The sequence below is a fragment of the Stegodyphus dumicola genome, chromosome 8 (assembly GCF_044657685.1).
Source record: "Stegodyphus dumicola isolate Sdum_Otavi_A_Nest chromosome 8, ASM4465768v1".
NCBI classification, from domain to species: domain Eukaryota; kingdom Metazoa; phylum Arthropoda; class Arachnida; order Araneae; family Eresidae; genus Stegodyphus; species Stegodyphus dumicola.
In genome coordinates, this window is record NC_140775.1 from 172,129,521 (window position 1) to 172,156,564 (window position 27,044).

Below are 27,044 nucleotides of genomic sequence, written 5' to 3' on the forward strand. Positions count from 1 at the left end.
TTTTTAAATTTATCTCTCATCTAAATGTCTCAAAAACTGAAATAACTGCGAATTAAATGTTTGAAGTGTTTTTGCACAGTATCTTAATAATAATGTTGTAAATAAACAATTAATATTATAAAACATTATTATTTACAACTAACTGATATGTATTCTGCCAGCTGTTCAGTATGCAAAATCAGCTTATGAATTAGATCAAGATAACCCTGAAGTTCATAAGTGGTGTGCTATTACAGTCGGATCTCTTGGTGACTATGTTGGTACTCAAGAAAAAATAATGAATGGCTACACATTTAAAGTAAGTAATAATTATTTCAAAAATTTTATACTATTAAAATGTGTGCACATCTGTCTGTTTGTTTGTGCCATTATCTTCTTCGGAAGGGTGGGGAGATGTGTTTCGAAAGAAGTACCCCAGATCCAAAAAATTTGTGGGAAACCATTTCAACCATTCTCATTTTCATATGACTTTAATTAGCTGAGCTATGTCAATCAATATATTGGCATTGGCCACAGTTTGACTCTATAGCCAGGGGTGTTTGAAAGTGGCATGCAGGAATTTGAGTTTAAGAGAAAAATTGCTTTTACAACATACCTGCTTTTCCTGAAGTACTGTATTCAGCACTCGTAAATTTTGTAAAAAAAAAAGGGGGGGGGAATGCTTGTGTTCTGGAAATCTGGATATTGGATGTTTAGATTTTGGACTTTGTAATGTATTTAGTTTTTACATTTGGGTCATGAAAAATGAAATAGAGCAAAGTTTGCTGAAATGAAAAACCCTGTGGCAGCTGCAGTTATTGTTTCTTAATCATTTCTTCATAATTCTGTATAAAACAAAAGTTAAATATAGGAGTTGTCCTAACATTCCTAAAATTTCATAAAAGTGCCCCAAGCTGATTTTGTTATTCAATAATTGCCCTAAGATTTATGAGATTTTTTTTATTATTATTATCCTTCCTTCTTACAGCTTCTAAAAATGAAAAGCTAAATATTAATTAAATATTCCTTAATATATATCTGAATTGTTACTTGTAGTCAAAGCTGGCATATCAGGCAGTGTTATTATTCTATGTTTTTCTGAGAGAGTTCCTAAATACAGTCCCATCAGGTGTAAATATGCTTTGTTTAAGAATGGTGCACTTGTCATCACATAATGACTTTTTTTCCTGAATATGGTTGCAGTGCTTAGCAATTAAATCATTAAATGCATAGTTTGTTCTCTTAATACCAACATTTTAACTTGGATTTTTATCTCCCATTAATTTGGTTTACTTCTAATGAAACACCGTAAGCTTTATTTAAGAGTATCACATCATCTATGTACATGATTCATACTGTTTAATCTGTAATTGTATTTAATTCATTCAGTAATTGTTTGATACCATGCCACAAAATAACATTGCTGCAGTATATAGGAAGAAAAATGTTGAGTCATTGATATAGGTGGGAAAAAAAAAAAAACTGATGCTGAGACATTCATGCAAGTAAACACGATTAAGCAAAAAAAGTGAAAAACTGTAGTAGGAGATAAAATGGAAATGATGGACCATCTAATTTCTTTGGGGAGAAGAAAATTTCTGAATGAATTAGTCGAAGAACATCAAATGTTAATATGAAATGAGAATTAAAGCTGGCAGAGAGTTCTTTCGAAATGGTTATCAATGTGTACCATGACCTCCCAGAAATTCTCAGTATTTCGTATTTCAAAATTAGCAAGTAGGCTATTGCTTTTGAATTAAAAGTTGCCTTTTTTCTCTTAACTGAATCTTTTGTAAATCACTGTTTCCCTGCGAAAATATATTTTCATTATTATTACTCAGTCATAATTTCTGTGTAATGTATTCTCAGTATATTTACATTTTTAGTTATATAACTATCTTCAAATGTTGCAGTAGAAGGTGTCCTAAAATGTTTTGAAACTAGGCTTGATGAATTCCACCTGTTAAAATTAACAAGATACGTGTATACACAACATTGCTTTGCTATATCTGAATCAGACTTCATGTCTTCCACAGTAATTTTTATCATGAAGCAAAAGAATAGGTGCAGAAATGGTCTCCATTGTATTCTTGCCAGTCTTTGAGCATATTTTCTTCAGTCCAAATTATTTAATCCCTTTTTCCACATTGAGCTTGCCATATGTATGATGCTTTTGCTTTTGTTAATGGATTATTATTAAGGTATTCATAATTTCATCTCAAACCGAAATTACAATTTTACGTTCACTTTGAAGAATTGTTGTGCTAATAAAAATGCCTTAAATCTAATTTTATGATATTTATATTAAGTTTTCCTTTTAAAAACTAATATTTCCTATTTGAATGAAATACATGCTAATACTATATCTCTGATTTAGGAACATGTTGATAAAGCTATCGCACTAAAGCCTTTAGATCCATCATTGTACTATATGTTGGGGAGATGGTGCTATGAGGTAATAATTCAGTTATTCTAAAATTTGTGCAAAATGTATAATATTATTTATTGCCTTTTCTAATAAGTTAAGTTGGTAGCTAGTTGGGAGGGGGAAACTGTTGAACTTTTAAGAAAAAGTAGTTACTTGATTTATTAAGCTGATATTCTGTGTTTGTAAATTTAAAGTGGTTAGTCTAACTAAAAACATATTGAATGAACTTAAACAGAAATTAAAATTAATGATCTTTACCTAGATTTTTATGCACTGAGTTTAAGCCTTTGCTAGTCATTTTTAGGAGGTTGAAAGAAACATTATTATTATTTTGCTTATTAATTAAATTTTTTCATTTCAAAAATCTAATACAAATTTTGACTTCATTGAAGTAAAGTTTCTTTAGCAGGCATAAACAGTATGAATTTCAGTTCTTTATTTCATCTCAGGAAACGGTTCATTTTATCCAGTTTGTTAGTATGTGGAAACAAAGTAGTTTTAGAATACAAGATCTAAAATTAATTGTTTGTTGAATCTGAATGATTGATTTCAAATAAAATTTTCATAATGAAATCAATTTTAATTATTTTACTTATTATTTATGAGTTCCGCATAGGATTTTTGCAGTTCTTGAGAGCATTGATAGTCATTGGCATCTCTGCAAATGAATTATTTATTATGAAATAGTGTAAATTTAAAAAAAGGAGAGAAACAAAGTTTCTTTTTTTTTTTTTTTTTTTTTTTTTGTGTGTGTGTGTGTGTGTGTGTGTGTGTGTGTGTGTATTCTCAAGTTTTAAAACTGCTAGTAGTTGTCCTGATCACTAGCTTTCAAAGTATTTATCTGAATTCTTTTTGGGTTTGTACACTGTAACTTTCTTCTGCATAACTCACTGTCAAATTCGGTTTCTGCAGCTTTTAACATTTTTTTGTAATATTGTACTTAGTTTTCCACTGGTTTTCTCAATGTTATTATCACTTGCAATGTATTCTAAAATTGGCTGGCCATAACTTCTCTTCTTAATGTATGAAACATTGGCTGCAGCTTGTAATTCTTCCAAGGATTCAAAATAAAAACCTCATATTTAAAAGTAATTTTCAGTTATGTTTTGAGAGACTGCCTCCCTCTGTGCATTGAGTATATTATACATAGCCTCGCATTTTTCACAACATTAAATTTTGTTTATCATTTATTACATCTTTTCTGTAATGAGATTTAAAAGCTTTTTTAATATCCTAAAAGTTGAATGTTAGAAACTGTATTTGTTGGAAGAACACTGATTTAATGTTTGCCAGTATGATATCAGAGAGGTGTGCAGCACAGTTGTCTAATAATAAATATATTTTTCAGTTTTCAGTTTGCTGTTCCGTTTTAAAAGAAAATTAGATAAATTATTATTGGGTCATCTGGAAAAGTTTTATTTTTTTGTTAAAATGTATATTTTCTTCTGATTATTTTGTCACTGCTGATAAGAAGTGATCTTGATCAAAACAGGTATTTAAATAAAGTCTTTTCTGCTTGTGTTGTATGATTCTGACATGTGTTATGTAATAAATTATGTTTTAGTGCAGTGCGTAGAATGGAGAACTGAAAAGCTCATTATCATGTATTGTTCTCTTTTATTTTAAAATCTAAAAAAAATTTAGTCAAACTCTTTGTAAAATTTATGCTATACATGGGCAAAGTGCTGTTTCTAATAACTCAGTTCAAAGGTGGCTTGAAAAGTGCAAAAATTTAAGCTTCAAAGGTGATTCCCACTCTGGGCAATCATCCTGTGTAAAAAGAACCTATTAAAAAGTGCTATCACTTAAAATCCATATTAGATTTAAGAAACATCAGACAGACTAAATATCCCATAAAGCACCGTAAATGATCATTTGAAGAAGATTGGCTATGTAAATTTATACCTTTTATTGTTACCCAAAGAGAGCAGAACATGCTTGCTCAAGTTTCAGCTTGTATTTCTTTGCTTGGAGAAAAACTAAAGAAGCTCCTCTTTTGAAACAGTTTACTATTAGAGATGAGAAGTGGATGCCATACAGGAATACTACAAGAAAAAGATAATGAGGTGAAATTAAAACCTTTAGTTGCACTGAGAGTGGGACTACATTCTTCAAAAGCAATGTATATGATATAGGTCTATGAGGTATTGTATGCTGTAAATTGTTGCCACCAAAATAAGACAATAAATTAGGAAAAATACTCTTTCTGTATTGCAGTGTTAAAAGCAGAATTCAGAACAAAGCACCCGGAACTGAATTATCGTCAAGTTCTTGTCTTTCATCAGGGCAATGCTCAGCCCCACATTTCACTGAATGTCAAAGATTTATTTAGGTGTGGCAGGGATATTTTTTCTTCCCCCCCCCCATATTCACTAGAACTACTCTATAACCAAATGGCTACTCTATAACCAAAGTCGCACAATTTATCAGGAAATCCCAAGGTACTGAGGTGAAGCTTCCTGTGTTTTTCGCTTCTTTGATGCAGAATGACACCGGTCACAACATTTATAAAAAGAAAACTTTATTGAATCTGAAAGTTATTATCAGAGGATTTAGAACCAACAAAAATTCTTTGATTTGTTCTCGCTGCCAAAGATTTGGACACGGACAACTCTGCTGCAACAATTCCCCAAGGTGTCTCAAGTATGGGAAATCCATCTTACTTGTGATTTGAAGAAAGAAGATAAACCAACTTGTTTTAAATGCCAAAAAAGTCGTGTAGCTTCATTTAACACTTTGAGCACGGTGCCGAATTTGCTGTCCTTTCTGTTCAGTGAGCGATCAAGTGCTGCAATGTTGCAGGGTGATCCACGACTTCATGCACTGAGTAGAGCTTTTCTGTTGGTGAACTTTGTCAGCTACCGACATACAAGCCCTGTCTGTGCGTGACAAAGCTCGTGGTCGAGAATGTTAATACTGTTTGGGGACCGACGCCAGCCAAACGAGAATTCCAGTGCCAGACCCCAGGAACCGATGCCAGCCAAAGGTTGCAAATTTTATCCTAAAATTCAAAATTTAAATCCCTAAGATAAACCTGCTCCTGAGTGAACTTTAAAACCTGTTAAGAAGTCTCCTAAAATAGGAAAGCATCTCCTGATGCTAGCGCTTCTGTGCATGTCTCAACAATTCCTGATAAGATTTCTGTTTCACCTTCCAAGACAAATTTTTCTGCTGGGAATTTGATAGATAAATTTGCTGGATTCTTCAGTAAATTTATGGAATTTATTACCAAGTTTCAGAAATTGAAATCTCACCAAGAGAGACAACAGTTAGCACTGTATTTAGTAGATCTTTTCAATGATCTGGAACTTTAATTTTCCTGCTTCTCACTAAAAGAGGACTGTTTTCTACCATGCTTCATGGTGCCACATCCCGCCCTGTTATGTTTCGGGCCTTTTTATTTTTCACTTTATGATTCTCTATTGAGTATTTGATGTTATGATTGTTCTACTTTCAGCACCATTTCAGCTGAGCCGGAACACAGCTAGCAAGAGTGCTAGCTACTCGCCTCATATCAAGTCAAGCTTTAGTTAGTTTGTTTAGTTACTGTTATTGCGAATTGTTTAGTTCTGAGTGGACTGAGCTATCTGAATTATCTTTCACTTTAGATAATGCTTCGCTTTGTATTTTAACATTTTTGTGGTTTGATCTGTAAAAGAGAGCAGTTTCATCAATGTTATAAATTTCATGTGGCCTGTATTTCTTTAGCTGTCTAGGTAAAATGTCTTTTATCTGCATGATAATCTGTCTTTTGGTTCTCACCATCTTGTTTCTATTGCACAATGCCTTTTCTCTTTTATCACTTGCAAATGAATTTGTGGTCAAAAGAGCTGTAAAATTGAGATATTTTGTAATCTTTTAGCTTGAAACCATTCTGGAAAAGTAATTTTAGCTTATTTTGATTTTTTATTATTTTGCATTTGAGAAATTTGTGTTTTTTTCATAGTTTTTTTTTTATCAATTATTGTTCATTGTTTAAGTAGATTGCACTTTGTGAGAAATTCCCAGTTTAAATGCTGCCTCTCTTTGGCTGTATTTTCATCCTTCTCATTGATGCTTTTATGTCTTTTCGATTAGACCTTTTTAGTGTGGTACAAGTTGCACAAACAACAAGTTAAAAAAGATTTTTCCAGTGATTTTGTTCAATTTCAAAACTCATCTTTCTAGCCAGCATTTTGTCTGTCACTTCATGGATACAGGCATCACTAATGCTTTCTTTACTTCTTCTACAGCAACCACTCCCTTTCCATTCAAAAACTAGTAATATGTGATAATACTAAGAAGTATATCATGAACTTTTCTGGGAACTTGATAGGAACAGAATGTGTTCATCTCGGTAGAAAGAATTTGAACTCGAAAACCTTAAAAAACAGGATGCAGATGTTTTATTTCAACTACTTATCAGCTAGCATTCAAAAAAGAATGCTCACATATTTACAATGTCTCTAAAATACTGCAGTTATTAATCTTAAGATAAGAAAATTTTCTCAGCTGTGATCTGAATCAGAAACTTTGCAAACAGTGTCTTAAGTTACAGAAAGAACAAGGGCGTAGAATTACATTGGCCAAAATTTCAACTAAACCTCATTAATTGAAGCATCATATACTTGAATGATAAATAAGCCATGGTCTTCAATAAGTTAACTGTATGAATTAGAAACTGAGCAGGTTAACAAGTATTCTTTTTTTTTTTTTTTGAATTCTTAATAAATGCTGAATTCTTTTAAGTTCATTTCAAATTTGGCTGTTAACTGAATTACTTAATTTTATCATATGGTCCTCTTAATTTGATTTTTATCATGATGTTTTGCATTTTTATTATTAAATGTAGTTTGAAAAATAAATTTTTTTTCATAAATGATTGCTTTATATATAGTGAATTTTTTATTGACCATTTGAAGATTGCAGAATATCATTGATTTCTTTTTGTGATCTCCTTCCCCCCCAAAAAAAAAAATTTAGAAAATGAGATTTAAAGATATATTGCAGAAATATTATGAGATTAGTAATTTTTGGTGCAATCTAACATATATTTATAAGCTGAATAGAAAGAGAAGTTGTAAAATCTGACCTTCTTAGCTATGATATAGTTAAAGTGATCTTGCGAGAGAACCTGGTGACTTCTCGCACAGGCATAAAGCAAGGGAGATGAATCAGCACAGAAGAATGGTAAAATGATCCTTTATTATTTGTCATTCTCTGAACACAAATCACAAACTTCATGCTTACAGTAACTCCGGCGACTTGCAGTGGAACTTAAGAATAGTTACACAATAATTTCAAAGATAAAGAGTAGTGCTGGACTATCAGTTTAATTTAAGGCTAACTAGGCTGACTCAACAACCTATCTTGCAATGTGCATATTAGCTGGCCGAAAAGCATATCAGAAACTCGGCGCAACAGCAAGGATAAACTGGTAATGTGTGCTGGCTAGCGAAATGACGTCCTGAATAAACTACAAGATTCATCCATTTCAATACTCACTTTACTTAACTTTAAATTTGCATCCCGGTGAGGAAATGCTAGGGGAATATGAGAGGCTCAGGAAAAGTACTAAACTAAAATAATTTGTTATGCAAATAAGGGAAACCCTACAAAGTAAACTATTTGATAAAAAATTTATTAAAAATGAGAATAAGAGAAATAAATTTTAAACCACATCAAAAGGATTGTTGCAATTTGTTCAGATGTTTACCATGTAAAATAATTTAATATATTGTGATAAATTTTTTGAGGGATGGTATTGTTATTAAAATTAATCATCTGGGGGAATGTAAACTTCTTGAAATTAGTCTTTTGTTGTTGTGAAGAGAATATGAATCATGATAAAAATGGATGAATTTTTTAAAACTTTAGATAACTTTCTTCTATAATATATTTAGGTTGCTGTGCTGTCGTGGTTGGAAAGAAAAGTTGCTTCAACTTTATTTTCCACCCCACCAGAAGCCACTTTAGAGGAAGCTAGGGAATATTTACTAAAAGTATGTATATTTCTAACTATCACTTTAATGATTCAAATTAATCAAGTTAAAAAGAAGAAGTAAAATAATAATAATTGAAAGCAAGTAATGGAAGCAAGTAAATTCTTTTTGATACTTTGTAAAGAAATATATTTTAAATGTGTTACAACTGGTACGTGTGCCTTAACACAATCACCTTGGTGCAGTTTGGAAGGTTTTTACAGGGAGAAAAAGTTTCTTATTGGATTTAAGCTGATGGTTTTTTTAACTTTTATTAAAAATATTCAAAAACTATCGATATTTATCATAAATTGGCAAATGTTACCAGCATGTTAAGTGAAAACACACTTTAACAGTTTAAAATACAATTTTTTAATTATTAACTAAGAATTTTGTGTTAAATTAAAAATTTTTAAAAACTTAATTTTCTTCTCCAAATCTCTCTCCTCTCTTTTTTTTTTTTTTTTTTTGTGTGTGTGCTTGTGTGGTATTTTCCCTGAGTACACAGCGATCTGTTTTTGCTGTACCAGCTAGTTACCAAATGTGCATCCCTTTATTGTACCCTTTAAAGATTTTGCATCAATATTCAGTATTCCTGACGAAATTTTACTGCAGTTTCTCCCGTTGCTGGTGAATTCCGCAAGTTGCTCCCTTTAAAGTTGTTCCGCAAATTTCACGAGTTGTTTGCTTAAAGTTGTTCCCCTTAAAGATTTTGCATCAATATTCTGTATTCTTGCCAAAATTGCACTGCAATTTCTTACATTGTTGGCAAATTCCACAAGTGCATATTTTAAAATTAATTAAGGCAAAAAGTATCATGATTTGTTTCTAAAAGCTAGGAATACAATAAAAAATGCATATGAAAATGATGATATTGCTTGAATGAAGGATTGTTATAAGTGTGTTTCCCTGAAGAATGGTTGCCAAAGTTTTGCACATTCTGAAAATTTTGTAACTTTTACAGAGGGATATTTTGTCAAACAATTTTCGGCATTTGAAAGAAACAGACTTGCTTTAGAACACAGTGTTGTGAAATTTGTAAAAAAATATTGTTATCATTAAGTACAAATGTGTTTGAAATGAAACTATCGTACTGCCAGATTAGAACCATCATTTACTTTTAATTCTGTTGCAAAAAGTTAGCTACAGAATGTCACCAAATCCTGTGTATGGTTTTAGGTACTAATGTTCACATGACATTGTGAAGGTTGGATACCGAAAGTTCAAAAACAAGGACTATGACATTCAAGAAGCAGAGCGCTCTGGCCGATCCTCTGATGTTGATGAAGGTTGCCTGCGAGAACTTGTGGAAGAAGATCTGTATGTAACCACTCGAGAGCTTGCTAAGGAGTTAGACATTAGTGTCATGTCCATTAATCACACTGTGCATCGCATAAACTTGATGTACAAGTTCAGTCACTGGGTGCTGCATGAGCTGACTAAAGCATATAAGGACAGATGCATTCAGGCCTGAACACTCAAATATCAACACAAGGACAATATTCTGGACCAGATCATCACTTGTGAGGAAAAGTGGATTTATTTCAGCAACACAGGCCGAAAAGGGAGTTGGTCTAAGCCTGGCGAGCCCATTATCAGCATCGCAGAAAGCAATTTGACTTACAAAAAGATTATGCTTTGTGTCTGTTGGAATTGCCATGGTATCCCTTGACAGTAAGATGTACAGCAAGATGCTAGTCTGTGTTGACTTCTATCAAGGAAAAGTCTCGAACTGAGTTCCGGCGTAAAAGGTAATGTTCCATTAAGATGATGCAAGACCACATGTGTCTGCCTTTGCCCTCTTAACTCTGTATGGATTCGAACGGGATCTTTTGCCACACCCACCATACAGCTCCGACATTGCTCCTTGGGACTTCTACCTTTTTTCACACCTGCAGCTATATCTTGCTAGTTCTATCTCCCATTCTGCAGAGGATGTCAGAAATGAGTTGGATCTGTTTTTGGACTCATGGCCACCAAGTTTCATGCTGAAGGCTTTAGAAAACTACCAAAATGTTGATAAAAATCATAGATTTAGATGGTGATAAAAAAAAACTAACTAAAGGTACTGCTTGCATCATTTTTTTTTCTAACTTTATTAAGAATATTTTTTTGACAGAAAACTTCCATTACAACCAGATATTTGCCACAGAATTCGGTTAAAATGGGAGAGTAGAAATAAGAAGAGTGGGGAAAAAATGTTAAAATCAACTCAGTGTAAAATCAAGAGAAAGTTTTACATCTGATATTTACGGTAGAAATTTAATTTCTTTATCCAAATGACTTTAATTTCTTTATCCAAATGACTTTCAAAGAGTGAAACTTCAACAAGCAACAAGTCATACTTTTAAAAATACCTCTGCATTCTTTGAAAAAAATGAAACTGTTCCAAAGTCATTCTAAAAATATGTAAGCACCCTCTGTATTAAGGTGGTTGCATTTTTGTACAGAAAGAAAAAGAAAAGCAAATGGAAAATTATTTTTTACATTTTTCAATAGTTGCTTATTGTTATTTGTTTTGAAACTTTAAGGGTTAAGCATTTTAAGTAGTATGAGTTTCCTTCCTCTCAAAAATCGCACAGGGTTATTTCCTGATAAATCGCCTTTGTTTGATTTACCACTGTTATTTACTATAAAATCAGAAGTTTAGTTACTATTCACTATTCTGATGGGAAATATATATGGTACTAATCATACTAATCATTATATATACGAGGGCTATCCAGAAAGTAGATTACGTTTTGGAATAAAAAAATAAACAAAGTATAGGAAACAAATTTTATTATATACAGATGAAAGCCACACTCAAATACTACTTTTCTACATAGTCACCATACAAATTAAGGCATTTATCGTAGCGATGTACGAGCTTGGAAATTCCTTCGTCGAAAAATTCGGCCGCCTGCGCCTTCAACCACTTCGTTACCTCTTCTTGCAGCTGTGTGTCGTCATCAAAACGCATTGATTGCAATTTCGTTTCACAGTTCACATGTTTCACCCATGTTTCGTCACCAGTAACGATGCGATCGAGTAAAGAGTCACCATCCTTATGGTAAGCGTCCAAAAAGTTCAACGCTGCAGCCATTCGCTGATTTTTGTGGTCCTCTGTCAAGATTTTTGGAATCCATCTTGCACAAAACTTGTGGTAACCAAGCTTTTCGCTGATGATTTCGTGCAACAAACTTCGCGAAATTTGTGGAAAACTCAAAGAAAGTTCCGTTATTGTGAAATTTCGATTTTCACGGACTTTAGCATCGACTTTTTCGAGAAGTTCGGCGGTCACTATGCTGGGTCTCCCACTTCGATCTTCGTCGTGAACATTGGTTCGGCCATTTTGAAATCTTATGACCCACTGACGCACTCCACCTTCAGTGATAATGTTGTCCCCATACACTTCACGAAGCTGCCGATAGATTTCTATCGGTTTACAGTTTTTTGCAGTCAGAAACCTTATTACTGAGCGCACCTCGCAGCTCGCGGGATTTTCAATTAACGCAGACATTTCAAACCGTCACAGTATCTGAACGGAGCACAGCACGAACCTCTCACTAGCACGGCTAGATGCAGACTGAGCTGCGCAACGCTCTGACCCCAAGATGGCCGCGCTAGCCCCGCCCCTAGCGGACACAGACGGAAACGTAATCTACTTCCTGGATGGCCCTCGTATGTTACCATTAAAGTATATAATGCAGTTATTTCATAGAATACCTAGTTATTCCATGAAATATCTGATCGTGTTCGTTAAGGTGTGTAATATGTTAATAATTTGACACTTTAACTAGTTATTCTATGAAATAACTAGGTATTCTATAAATTAACTGATGAGAGACAGTTAAAGTGTAAAATAAACAATTTATCTAAAATGAAATAACTATGTATTCTATAAATAAACTAATGATAGACAATTAAAATAAAAAAGAAGCAATTTATCTAATTTATGCATCGTATAAATGGTATTTATGGAAATGTACCATAAAATCATTTGTTACAACAAGGATTACTAAAATGACACTTGGAATTACAAAGAACATTATTTCTAAAACAAAAACATTTTTTGTTGTCACACTGGGATTTACACGAACATTTTTTAAATCCCTGACCAGTACCTAAACTTTGAGCTGTAGCAACCGACCGGAGCGATTATGACAAGAAATTATGTCTGTTTAATAGTATTAAAGAGAAAGTATTATCACATGAAATGAAGCAACTTAAACAACTTACATTGAAAGAAATGTTTAATAAAGTAAACAAATAAATATTAAGCTTTTTCTTTTTGTAAATTTTGATACCCTTTAGATCATAATTGTTCTTTATTTCATAAATTACGGTTTCATATTTTTAATTTTGTAATTTCTGCATGCCATCTTACCATATTTAAACTGATGATCTATAATCCGGAATCGAAGTCCCGACGAGTCCGGATTAACGACTTTTGACTGTAATAAGAAAAAAATGTGAAATGTACGTGAAGATATAAAAGGCCAGAAAATGCATTAATTAACTTACGTCTTTCTTCTTTTAACATTTTCTAACTTGCATTTCTTGTTTCTTCTTCTTTTCTAGTGGGATGTCGGTAAAGTGTTCTTTTCTGTGTCTTACTCAGAAATGGTGTGTGTCCAAAATTTCGTTATCGGTAGCGGGGATACTGAATTATTTCAGGTGGCGAAACTTGTGAGAAGTAATTTATGGAATGTGGGAGGGACTAGGAATGCTTGAGGGACATTTGTTGCGGAGTTCTTATGTGAGTGAAAACATCTGTTAATATACTAGCTAGTGAATAAAAATTGATTAGTTTATGGCTAAGTTTCGTGTCGGAACAAGGAAGAAAATTAGAAAAGGAAAAAAGTAATTTTCACTGTCCGTGAGCTATTTGACAGACTAGGATAAAGCTTAATATTAGACTAAATATTTATTTGGATGAAATAGGCTCATCTTTTTAGTAACAGTATAAGAAAAGTCTGAAAACAATTAGCTTTTTAAATTATATACAATTTTGTAATTACACTATGTACAAATCCGCCAACTGATAGTCATCCAACTTATACCACCTTCTCATGTTTAGGAACAAATTATCATATCCCTATCAGTTCAATGATTTAGAGTGAGTATTTAACACCTGCCTGTTAATCTGTTCAAAATATAATCATGCTATTTGAGCAAAATCATTTACTATGGATAATTCTTTTTTCCTGAGAGAATGTAGTTGCAGATTCCTCCTTGTTTAGCAGCCATGAAATTCATCTTAGTTCCTTTGTTAGAGGTGTTAAAAATCTCACCTCTGAATCAAAACATGTTCAATTCATAATGTTTAGTGTAATTTGTTGAGTACAATTACTATCTTTCCTACTTGTGCACATTTGTTTTCTTATGAATGAAGGATTACCCAAATTACAATTCCTGCATGCTCTCTGATTTAAACAATGCAAGTTGTTTTCAGTTGTAGATACAAGTTTAGCAACTTTTGGAAAGATATTTTTTTAATTACTGTTTCAAAAACAATAATTAATAGACTATGGTAGCTTATTTCAATCTAAATGAGGAAATTTCTTGCCAATTGTTTTCAAATGCCGGCAAAATTTGTTGAAAGCTTTCGCAGTTGACATCTGGGAGGCAACATGATTTTCAGTTTTTTCCTGTGTGATAAATTCTGACTTTTTTTGTGCTCGTGCATATATGAGCTATGTGTAGGCCTATTATGTATATATATGTATTGAAGTATTTTAGTTTTAACATTTATTAAATTCTTTTATACATTTATAGGATTTTTTAAAATTTATTACTTGTGAATTTCAATTTTTGGTCTTTGTGTAAAATTTGGTTCTAAATTTCATACTTATATATATCTGTGCACATCTATCACATGTATACATATAATATTCAGCAAAAAAAACTCTCAGATGTGAAAATGGAAATAACAAATTTCTTATTGCTTTTTGTGCCTGTTGTTTGATTAAATGATGTTTTCTGTTATATACAGCATTTATTTTATAAGACTGTACATGAATTACTTAATTAAGAAGAATTTGTTGCTAAAGCCAGTTTGTTGTTTCATTGCACATGTGTTATTTTTGCAGGCAGATCAATTAAAACCTGACTGGAAAGAAAACTTGCTCTTTCTTGCCAAGGTATGTAAGATGTTTTATATAAATTTTGTTTGTTACTCCATAATTTTCATTTTTAATTTCATATTCTGCTTTATTACTGTTAATAAAGTTGTTTAAAATTTTTTCATCAAATTACTTACTTTACAAAATTGGGAATGTATGAAAGTGTTTTTGTGTAATACATTTTTAGTTATTTTAAATGATTTTTTTCCCTTGTGTTTTAAAATATGAATGTTTGGGTAACTGATTTTATTCAAATTCTTATTAACTTGTTTTCATATTTTTGCCAAATTTGCCTCTTTTTGTAATGTGTAAATTTGCTCCTTTTACAGACTTATATAAGTGATGGAGATTATTCTAGTGCAGTTTCTTTGATTGATAGAGCTTTGAAAATTCCTGTGAATAGTGAAGATGTAAGAACACTTTAAAATATTTAAGCTGTTTTATTAGGAATCTTAATATTTGATATTAATAAAAATATTAAATTTTTATCAATTTCTAAAGTAGTCATTATAAGTATGTAGATTTTTAAGTAAATTTTCAAAGTACTCTTTCAAAAGTATACTTTTTTGAATAATATAATTGGGCAGTTGAATTATTAAGACAAAGTAAATTAAGAAACATCTTATTACATGTATAGATTTTTTTTATGAGATAAGTTTTCATGGATGTGTGATTTTTTATTAATTAGATTCTTGACTAACTATTATTTGTATTAGGTTTTAAATATTATGTTAATTTTTTTAATTAAAAATTTAAATTTGTTCTTGTCTTTTCAGGATGCTTTGTCACATAGTGAACTACAGTCCCTTCAAAATAAATATGAAACTTATCGAATTTCTGAAGCCAATTAACTTTATACTGTATCGTATTTGACTTTGAAAATAATATGACATAAGGATGAATTGTTAAAATACAATTTTTATATCTGAGATTTTCAATTAAATGAAGTATAAAATGGGTGATGTTGAGATGTATATCTAAATTAATTTTGTAAAAAAAAAAAAAAATTAATGCACATAAAAGATAGAAAGTCTTTACAGAAAATAGGTATATTAATAAATTTTTACCTGCATATAAACTATACTCTTTTCAGATATTTTGGCATCTTTATTAGTAAATTTTTAATTACAAAAAGTTGTTTGTATAGAAGGACAATTACAATATGAGAGCTTGCTATGTGTAATTTTATTGATCAAGAATTATTCATAAAAGTAAATGTGGCAAGCACTCTGAATGTTGAAACTGATATCATAAAAACTTTTAAAAATAAATGTTTTCTTAAAGGAAATGTGAATATCAGGCAGCTCTTTCAGTTTAATTTAGTGTTTAGTGAAATTGTAAGTCATTGCACAAGGGCAGTTTTAGAAGATCATTTTGTTTATACAAAAATATGACTGTCCTAATTTTTAAATCTTTGCACTTGAGAGGTGCCTCTCAGTTGCATTGCTGCAGTCCATTCAAATGTGTTTGAGATTCACATTTCAAGCGCTGAAAATTAAATTTCATTATTTTGATCTTAATGGAGTGTCAATACTTATTAGTCCCTTTCACCGTTATTACTTGTAAACACTTTGTATATTTGCTAAGAGTTGTAAAATATTTTTTCTGTCTTTAAAAAAGTTTTAATTTTTAATTTGTTAAACATTTTTATAATTTATTGTTTGATAGTTTTTGTGATGTTTTAGAGAAATGGGCTGATTTTAATTTAAACAAAATATGAATAAAAATATAATGACAGCAAATGTTATGTAAAGAATATGATCATAAATTCATATCATTTATTAACCAAAGAAATAAACTGTGTAATTTCCCTTTTAGTCATTATTTATTTGTCATGATAAAAATGCTCATTTTCATTTTTAAAATTTTAATGAATATGCAGTTTGCATATATTTTTATCTTCTCTTACAACTCATATGTTTACTGTGGTTACATCACTAAATTTAAAAAATTCACAAACAAGTGTTGGTGTTTCATTTGTTATGTAAAAGCTAAAATAAAAAGTGTTTATTTATTCTTCGCTTATTAAGCTATAAATCAGATAGTTAACATAGAAAATAATTGCTTGTTAATACAGGAAATCAGTGTGGTATCATTGATTTAAAAATAATAAAGAAAGAAACAACAAGTAATATGGAATGCAGTGATACAGTAATAAAAAATAAAATAGTAATGTTTTTTTTAGATATATGAATATCATGTTTTCAATTTTCAAATGCTTATATAAGCATAAGTATTCAGTAACCAAGACTCGTCTTTTTCTTTTTTATTTATCTTCCTTCATAATTCTTTTTAACTTTATGGTGATTCTATCTATCTGTCTGTTTATTCAAATTCATTCAAAAGCCAAAAATTATATAATAATTTATTTTACTTGTGAGGCTTTTTAAATTTTATTCACCATGTAAATGTGACAGTTTGATAATTCATAAAAGATTATGTAACTATCATTAATTAATGAAAAATCATTGCAATTAGTTTTGATAATGTATTAGAAAACTATGTTTTTAGGAAGACTATAACCATCTTGTAGTTGTTAGTTATCTTATTTGCATATTTTCAAAGCATAAATTACAACAGTATGAGCAATTTTGTGGAAAGTTGATTTTTTTCCCCCCAAAGTTTTCATTTATAAAGTGAAAAAAGGTTAATTATATTTTTACTAGTATAGTGGTGATGCTATCATTGTTATTATAAAGGTGGCTTTATTTTAAATAAATATGTATGTTTCTCTAGAAAACCATCAGCATGTCATTCAGCTTATTTATTTATTTATTTAAATCTTTGTATTATTTTTTTTTTCTGACTTGTATTATCTTTGAGGTCATAATCTTTCTGTAATGTTAGATATGAAACCAATTCATATAAAATTGTTGCATGCAGTGCAGTTTTAGTGCAATGATAAATCTACTTTCATCATAAAGTTAAAGGATATCATTTAGCTAAGTGCTGTACATCTTTTCTAAGCAGAATAAAAGTGTCAAAATTCTAATTTTTCTTTTAAAGAATTGACTATATGTGTGTGTGTGTGTGAGAATATATTGCACCTTCTCGGGATCAAAGCTCTTAAAGAAATTGTAAAACTAATAAATTAGATTTAAGATAACATATTTAGTCTAATCGATTCTTCTGTCACTCTATTTTATTGGTGATGAAGTATTGATCATGTAAATCATGCAATCAAATCAAAATGATTTAAATCATACAAATCCTAAGGTGGAATGGTTGAGTTATGCAGAATGTTATTAATTAAAGAATTTCATGTATCTACTATTGAAATGCGTATTTTTTAGTAATTCACTTTATCCATCATAGTTTGAGATAAATAATACAGTAACAATCTCATTCAAAATTTCTCAAAACTAAGCGAAAAGAGATGTATGGCAAAGCTGATAATATTTTGTCTCAAATGCTACTATTCTAATTAAGAAAGAAAGAGAACCTCTCCGAAAAGTAATGCCTATCCTTTGTTTTGCAGATTGTGGCTTTAAAAACAGAAGTTTAATAGGAATATTAAAGTCTCAGTTATGTTTGAAATATTTTAAACTTCTGTGTCCGACAATAATAATAGCTAATCTGAGTATGCAATGGTAATGCAGAAAAGCATTTAGAATGAATTGAAAATTCCAAGAATTTTAATGAATTCCAGGAAAATGTCATTCCTTTATTGAATTAAATGTATTTTATTGTATATATTTTAGATTTTCTATTTCATTTTGAATATGAACATTTTAATTTCCATATTAATTTTTGATTGTACTTTGTGCACTATGTATTAAAAAATAAAAAGCATGAAAAATTTTGTATAAAAAGTCAGTATGCTTTTGTTGATTGCAGTTTCAGTATCAGAAGGTAAAGAATTTCAAGCCTTGTTTTGTAGATATATCTATTTCAAAGTAACTTTAATGCAAGCTTTCAATTAGAAAAGGCCAGTCAATGAGTCTGCTTTTTTAAAAAATTAATGAAAGTACACCTTAACTATTTTAAATTAATAAATGCTAATAGATATCATATTCTTTTTAATACATCAATCATTGTATCACCTGTTTGTATGACTAATGAAAAAATTCTTTTATTGCTTAAAATCTTTACTGACATTTTGCATAGGAAGAATTAAAATTGATATTGCATTTTGGCTGTTGTCATCAAAAAGTCTTTACACAGATAAGAAATTTATAGAAAAAATCAATGAACTATATAAATTTCCATGCTTAAATTAATTGTAATATTTAAAATTTTAAGTGGCAGTGTTTTGATTGTATGTTATATGTAATGTGTAGTGTTTTCAATGATGTGTGTATGTCTTGCTGAATTTAGTGGCATAATGTTTTCATTGTTGTATAGCTGAACTGAAATTGTGTCAAACCAGTATATGGTCATTCTGATATTAGCCCTCTGACTGACAGCCTAGGATACTTTTTGTTATGTCTTTAAGAAAAAATATATATCTTGAAATAGAAATTAATGTGATATATTAAAAGTACATAAATACCTGTATAAGGTATCTAGAATATTTTGGCATTAAATTCAAGAAAATACCTTTTTCTCACGGCAGTTTTGAGAAATTTGGGCTTAGCAAAACCCCATGCAAGTGAGAGGGTTAAAGTATTGTTGATGGCTAGAGTATCAATATTACTTTAAAATAATGCTGATGGCTAGAATATTCTCACTTTTAAATACCATATAACTATAAAATCTCTCTCTCTCTCTTTTTTTTTTTTTTTCAAGCAATAACATAGCTGCCAACTGTGCCGGTTTTTCATCATATCTCCTGGTAGATCACCAAAACTCCCAATTTTTAATTTTCAACCTTTACTAAGGAAAATATTTCTCAGCAATAAAGGAACTTTACTGAATTAATAAAATGTAAATTAGGAAATTTCATTTTCCCGTTTCTGATGATTTTAAGAATAATTTTTCTTATTAATTTAATCTGAATTGTATTTTTCCTAGAAATTTTGTTTGATCTGAGTTGTATTTGTGTACTATAGATATTAGTAAATTTTTATATGGAGATTCAAACAATTTTTAATAAGTTAATATTTGTATCCACACGATGTATATGTAATATTTTGTATTATCCACACAAATAATACATTAATTATTAATTTTATTTTCATCCTATTTAAAAATATTTTGATAAACAAAAGTTTTCATTCACTAATGGGAAATTTCTCAGAATCAAAATGTAAGAAAATTTAAAAATGAAATTAGCCAAAGAACATCTGATTAAATCGGTTGTTCTCAACCTGTTTTGCCTCTATATACCACTTTCATCATTTTTAGAAGGCCATTCCTTCCTCCCGCCCAAAACGATACAGATAGATAGAATAGATATAGATAGATTTAGATTACTTTTTATCATGTTTTATGAGTTAAACAACAAAAAATATACAAAATATCAATATATATCAAAATTTGAATAAAATTAGTGTTTTATATATTCATAAACTAAGTGCTTAACAGTTAAGTAAAAGGTTGACCACGCCCTCCTCCTTCCAAATCTCTGAAGTTCCCACTTGGTTGAGAAACCCTGAATTAAATGCTAATATATTTTAAATCAAAATTAATTTACTTATAGTTTAATAACTTGAACCATATGTTATAAAGTGAATTAAAGTCTATTTGGAGTTGCTTTCAAATGGGATCACTATGCAGGATGAAAATCTTCAGATTTCCTCACAAAATTCTCTTGGTTTTTAAGATTTCAAGGTTGGCAGCTATGCAGTAGTTTATATGCATGTGTTTAAGACATTATTTGTGAAGATTTATATATTTTTTATTGAAATTCATGCTTCTTATCTCAGAATTATGAGCTTGGCATATAATTTAAAGGTTACTAGAGATTACTTATTAACAATAACTACATGCCTGTCTGCATGTTTGTACAGAATCTCTAAAAAGATTTACTTTTCGGTAAAATTGAAATTCTGCACAAAGCCTGTTATTATACAGCATTTCACTTAAGGAGTATAGAACTCATAGAATCTGTTTATTTGAAACTTGTTAAAATATATATAATATATGACATATCATGATGTTTATAATAGTACAATTTAATAACATTTCTTTAATTGTTCATGTTATGAATTTAATCTTCATTTTTTTAGATTTTTTATTGTTAAAAATCAATATAAATATGGTTTTAAAACAAATGTTAAGCAGTTGGTATTTATTGAAAATCTGCACATTTTATTGATGTTAATGTTTCTGTCGTTGAACAATAAAAATTTACATTTGTTTCATCATAATGTAGGGTGTCAATCATTAAGGAGCATTCAGATATATTTTAATTCTGTAATTAAATGAATTATTAAATTATTTTAATTCTGTAGTTAAGTTTTGTTATGCACAGAATATTTCATTCATGTTTTTCAAATTTAAACACATTATGTTACATATCCAAAAATTCTAAGTATTATGCCACCTAATAAATTTTAACAGAATGAAGTGTTTTAATTAAACCACAAACTCTTTTTGTTGATTTTATTACTCACTATTTATTATAGAAGCAGAAAAATAGACTGTGATAATGTTACTTCAAGAATTTTTTTAACAATCCATATTCTAAAGAACTTTTTTCTTATATATTCTGTTAATGAATATTAAGACCTATGTGACTTTCATAATAGTTTATAAACCATTACTAATGTTTAATTCCTGACCTCAGCTGTACTATTTTAGGAAGTGCTAGAATAGTTAGAACAGAAGGAATATTAAGTAATTAAAATATACATATGGACTTTTTACTTCATTAAATTTTTTTTTTTAATGAAATCTGTGCCCTCTCACATTTAAAATGATCCAGGAGTTTTTTAAATTTTCTCTTGTTCCTTTTAAATCAAAAAATTTTCTCACTCAGATGAGTTGTTCTACAAAAAGGGTATTTAAATCCAAATACCATAACTAAATAAATGTTTTTTTGTAATGGCAAAAATTAAGAAATGAAAGAAAAATTATCTTCATATTTTTAAATCTTAGGCTGCATACTAAGACGGGTATTATCGGGACAGTGTTTTAAGTATAGGAACACCATCCTGCATTCATTTCAATATGGTATTAATTTAATCTCATTAATCATTAAAGTCCTTTACTTGGACATAAAATAATATATTTTCCTTTTATGTATATATCATTATTTTATTCATTTTTTAAATACTTTTGCAACTGCATTACATGTTTTAGGATAAAATTTATGAGTTTTGAATTGCAGTTAACATTGCAAATACTTTTGTAACAGATCTACAATTTTCATTGGAAGCTTTCCAGCAATAGACTAGAAATCGAAATATCCAAGTCGTAAATGTTACAAAATTATCATATATTAAGTCAAATAGATTTAAATGTGTATACAAAATGGAAAAATTAAACTTACAAAATTCTCCCATTTTTGTCTCCCATGTTACCGTTCCTAGTGAAGTTTTATTTTTAATTGCAAAACATCTTTTATTATCTACTTAAATAATCTGATTGATGATGTTGAAGGAATTTTACATTTAAATGTATGAAATTTGTTGAGAAACTGTAATGTATTTAATGTGAAAATGTATGTCATGTGTTTAACGTAAAGTACTGGAGGTATAGCAACTGCTGTACAAATTTTTAGACTGTTCAATGTGAACTACTTAATCTCAAGGCATCTGTATTAAGTTGTTTCAAGGGTGAAAAAAATTCTGATGACAGCCTTTATTAATATCATGTTTGTTTATTTTCAAATGAACTGAAATTGTTAAATTTTTAAAGTTTGATGACTGTTGAATATTTTATTTAAAGTAATAATACGTAGATATCTCTTATGGTCTTGTAATCATATCTAATGCTTAATATTTTCAACAGCAGCCAAAAAAAATTAATTTTCAAGATGAGACTATTATAACATTTTCTTGTTTGTGTTGTGATATTTATTAATATTTTAGTTTGACGTAAATGTAAAAAATCCGAAAATATGTTTTTATGCTACATTGCTTAATGTATTGTGACTAAAAACCAGATTCAAGTTAAAATCAAGTTTTGCTTTTTATAGGAAGTTCATATTGATTTTAAAATGCTTCCTATTATTGCATTAATATTTTACGGATTTTTACAAGTAATACTTAAATTTCTCAAATTGATCTTGAACAAAATTTATGCGACTTATTTCTGTTTATGCAATGTGTTTGTCTTCAAAAGTAAATTGATTAGGAATTAATGCATACCTGGGATATGTGATTGTTTTGAAGTTTTTTTATTTTAAATTAATTTGAAGAAATCTGCATATTATTGGACTGATTTCCATTTATTAAAATAATGAATTTTATGTTGTACCACTTTTGTAGGAGGTATATTAAGAAACTAGTAGCAGTGCTGTGTTTTTGTTTATATTATTTAATATTGTATATATCAACAGGGGTATAAATGTTGAATCTGTTATATATTTTTTGAAATAATAAATATGATCATTCCAAAAAGAACATGTGTTTAGAATGTTTTTATGTAAACAAATTTGATAAATTAATATCTTAAATAATTGCTGCACATAAAAAATTATATTATTATGATTTTTAAAATGTATGAGAAGTCATACAGTTTATATACTACTCTTGGAAACCATGCAGATTGTTGTATTATTGTCTGGAGATTAGATAATCAGTAACAGATCGTTCATTTTTGCTAAAAATTGCTCATATGCATTTCCTATACTGTTTTTCTTATCCAATCATTTGAAATTATGCCATTGGGAGAAACGGGGACAGTTTCAAAACTGTTTTACTTTTGATAAAGAGATGGATTGCCATGTACCTTTAAATTAGGTGAAACACAGTTGGTCAGGTAATGCTTATTCGTACTATACAGATGAATTAGTATGTTGCTAAACCATCCTTTAAATGCAGCTGCAATGCTGGCCATTAAAACTGCTACAACATCCAATTTGCTTGAAAGGTACTACATCCTGGAATATTCAAATAGTTAACATTTCAGTAGGTGCGCACATGCATGTATGAGTAATGCCATCTACATTTTATATGAATAAGCAGATAGTATAGTGGATTTCTCATTTAGAAATTACAGTCAAACGTTGGTTGTTAATGTAATGGTCGTGTTATGCCTCATATAAGAAGGAGAAACTCGTGTCGGAATTCGCCTCCGCATTATCGGGACAGCAGTTTATCATTCTGCATAATTGCTGCTTGTGCTGGTCAGAGTCCCATGACTGTCAGACAAATATGGAATCCATGGTCCAAGAAGGCCATATTGAACGGTGTGCAGGATGTCAGCAGCCCTGGGCCGCTAACATCTAAAGAACACGCATGTTGCTCTCTCGGCATTGCAGGATCTTACAGCCTCGTCTTGCACTTTGAGTTAGGAACTTGGCTGGTGTGCAGCATGCTGGACTGTCAGCTCATTGACCATTGTTGCAGCGTTGAAGCCGAGACAGGCCTGCTTATACTGATGGTACGATCATTGACACTAGACACAGAAGTGACATTACAGCATCTTTTTAGATGAATCATCATGATGGATGTACCCGTGTGCCTTCGAGTTGTCTCGGCTGCAATTTATCTATTATGAATATTAGCATACAAAGTATCAGTTCTTCCCATTACAGAACAACATGCGACAAAAAACTTCCTATGGGAAGATACCTCTATCACCCGTTGGGGACAGTTAAATAAAATATTTTTTTCTTATTTTTTACAGAAGTGGTTTTTTTTAAAGTAAATATTAGTAATAAAAGGTTTTTAAAGAGAGGCTAGACATTGATTTCATTATTTATTAGAATAACTAGCCTAAACAATACACTTCCTATATTTAGAAATGTTTTTCACGGAGAAAATTAGCTGATAGTGAAAGTATTTTTTATTACTGGATGCATCAAATTGGTATATATATGTTATTTAAGAAAATGTTTTAACACATATCCTATAATGTAGAAGATCCAAAGTATTTGTTCAGTGATAAATATTGATGGGGTGAGAATTTCACATAATTTAATGTATTTCATTTCTCAATCTTTATTTAAAATTTAGTTGCATACAACTGTGTAACCTTGGAGAAAATGAAATAGCATGCACAGATATGTGTCTATAGATATGCAAACGTGTATATTGCAACATGGAAAAGTTCGTATTGCGAATTGTGATTAGTTTAATTTATTCTTGTGTTGGCTTACAGTGGACCTAGGATTTTTATATAAAGCTGTTCAAAGATTATGAAGTTCATATAATTTAAGTAATTAACAGGTTTATTATTATTTATTCTTGAATTTTTGACTCGAATATAAAGACTCTTAATAAAATCTGCATTGGAAAAGCAAAACTGGACAAATCTAGCTATTCTTAAAATTGATATTTTATTTTTAAAAGCTTATTTTTGCTTGAAAATAGAAAATTGTTTCATGGATTCAATATAATTTGTTATATAAATTCATTCAATGACATTTTTAATATATGTCAATTCAATATAATTTTTATAGAAAAAAAATACTTCTGATTGTATAGCTTTTCTTGAAATTCTAGATTAAATGCATACGAAATCATTTGTTTACAATCAGTAAAAGTACATATTAAAATCAACTACCTATTAGAATGTAATAAAACAGCGACCCAGTTCTTACTCCTTTACAGAAGCAAGAATTTTTTTAAAACTTTTTAGTTCATATATCCTTCGATTTCATGTGGTGAGAGCGATATACAACTCATTCTTAAACACGAAGCTACGGTTTCTAAATTCGATAATTTTTTTTTTTTTTCACCTCCCTGTGGAACTGTGCTTGCTATACCAGGGTGCCTGAGCCTAGGCTGTACCCCTTGTAGAATAAATTGGTAGCTTCGAAGGTTGATATTGATTAACCTAGCAATTAAGGATAAAATTTTTTTATATAGTTAATATATAATAAGGTTAGGCATGAATTAAGTGAAGTTAAAGACACATGTGGTCAATAGATGAATTGGGAGTGCTGAGCTGTTATAAAACAGAGGCTGTCGAGCTGGTGAGAAACGTATAGCAAGTACAAATATTTGTAGCCTGAATCCAATAATAAGTAAAATGGTAATATACAATATAAAATGCATGATAGAGAATAATAAATACCATGGCATATGTACATGTACAAATAACTGACATATAAATACAATCTCCCTCTTCCTACGCAACATGCAGCCAGTATAAACAATCTAAACATTGCTGATGAATTGCTGACCAGTGGTACTTAAATATTTTGTGGTCAGGAGCACTTTACTCATCTTGTGAAAATATAAACACTAAAAAAAGGGGGGGAGAGGGTTTTACGAGAAAAAAGATGTTCATAAATGTTGTAATATAAACTGCTATGTAAATGGGGGTAAACTGCTGCTTTTGTAACACTAAACGCACCTGCGCAATATGCTTTAAATTACACTCATGTCCATAAATTAAGGATAATTCGGAGTCACGCGAAAATCGAACTCTAAAATAAATATATCACCTGTAAAATCACCACACACATCTTCAAGAATCATATGCAAATTTCAGGAAGTAACTAGATGACACCGATGGTACGTCACAATGACGAGGGTGATATATAAGGAATACAGGCAAAGAAGTAAAATTGTTCGCAAGCGCTTTATAAGCATCTCAGTGCAATAACCGAATAGTTATGACACAAAGGACGCATTTGTAAGATTTTTTACGTGGTAGAATTATCGGCCGTCTGGAATGTGGGCGTACCCAACTGGAAGTATCAGACGAACTTGGAACTGCCCAGAGTGTCATCTCCAGGCTTTGGCAACGATTCCAAGACGATGGTAATGTGAGTAGACGTTACAGCACAGGTCGCCGAATGAGGACCGGTATTTGGCAGTTACTGCCAAAAGAAACAGGCGGAGCAGGCCTCAGACCTGTCTCGTCAGCTCTATTCAGCCACTGGTACGACAATTTCAAGGCAGACCGTGTACAGACGTTTAGGGCAGATTGGTCTATATGCTCGTAGACATTGTCAGATGCTTTCCACTTACTGCAACTCCCTGTCGCCTGCGGTTAGCCTGGAGTAGAGAGTATGCATTGTGGACTCTGCAACAGTGGGCTTGTGTGATGTTTTCCGACGAGTCCAAGTTTAGCTTGCAGTCTGATTCTCGCCGGACTTTCATATGGAAAGCTCCAGGTACCCGTTGCCACCAAGAAAACATCATTGAACGACACCGTTACGGTGGTGCAGGAGTGCTTGTTTGGGGTGGAATTATTCTGGGTTCCAGAACTGACCTGCATGTTCAAATTGGAACCATGACAAGCCAAATCTATCGGGACGTCATTCTGGAACAACATGTACGTTTGTTTCGGAGCGCCATGGGCGCACAATTTGTGTTTATGGATGACAACGCTCGTCCTCACCGTGCAAACATTGTAAGCGAAGGCCTTCAATCGGAGGATATCACCCGTATTGACTGGCCAGTATTCTCACCGGACTTGAATCCAGTAGAGCACGTGTGGGACATGCTTGGCCGACGAGTTGCAGCCCGTCAACCTCCTCCTACATGTCTACCGGAACTTCGGAGAGCATTGCTTTTGAGTGGTGTAATATCTCCCAAGATCAGATCGATAATTTGATACTCAGCA

General features: G+C 30.7%; 1 protein-coding gene across 1 annotated transcript in view; it reads left to right on the top strand.

Moving 5' to 3' along the window:
* Positions 1–22,924, top strand: part of LOC118205252 (regulator of microtubule dynamics protein 1-like) — a 37,107-nt gene extending 14,183 nt beyond the window's left edge. The window contains exons 4-9 of the mRNA XM_035377556.2: positions 162–298; positions 2,357–2,434; positions 8,290–8,388; positions 14,442–14,492; positions 14,804–14,884; positions 15,251–22,924. Coding sequence (XP_035233447.1) covers positions 162–298; positions 2,357–2,434; positions 8,290–8,388; positions 14,442–14,492; positions 14,804–14,884; positions 15,251–15,325 — 521 coding nt within the window. The 3' untranslated portion in view covers positions 15,326–22,924. The remainder of the gene's footprint in view (positions 1–161; positions 299–2,356; positions 2,435–8,289; positions 8,389–14,441; positions 14,493–14,803; positions 14,885–15,250) is intronic.
* The last annotated feature ends 4,120 nt before the right edge of the window (positions 22,925–27,044 follow it).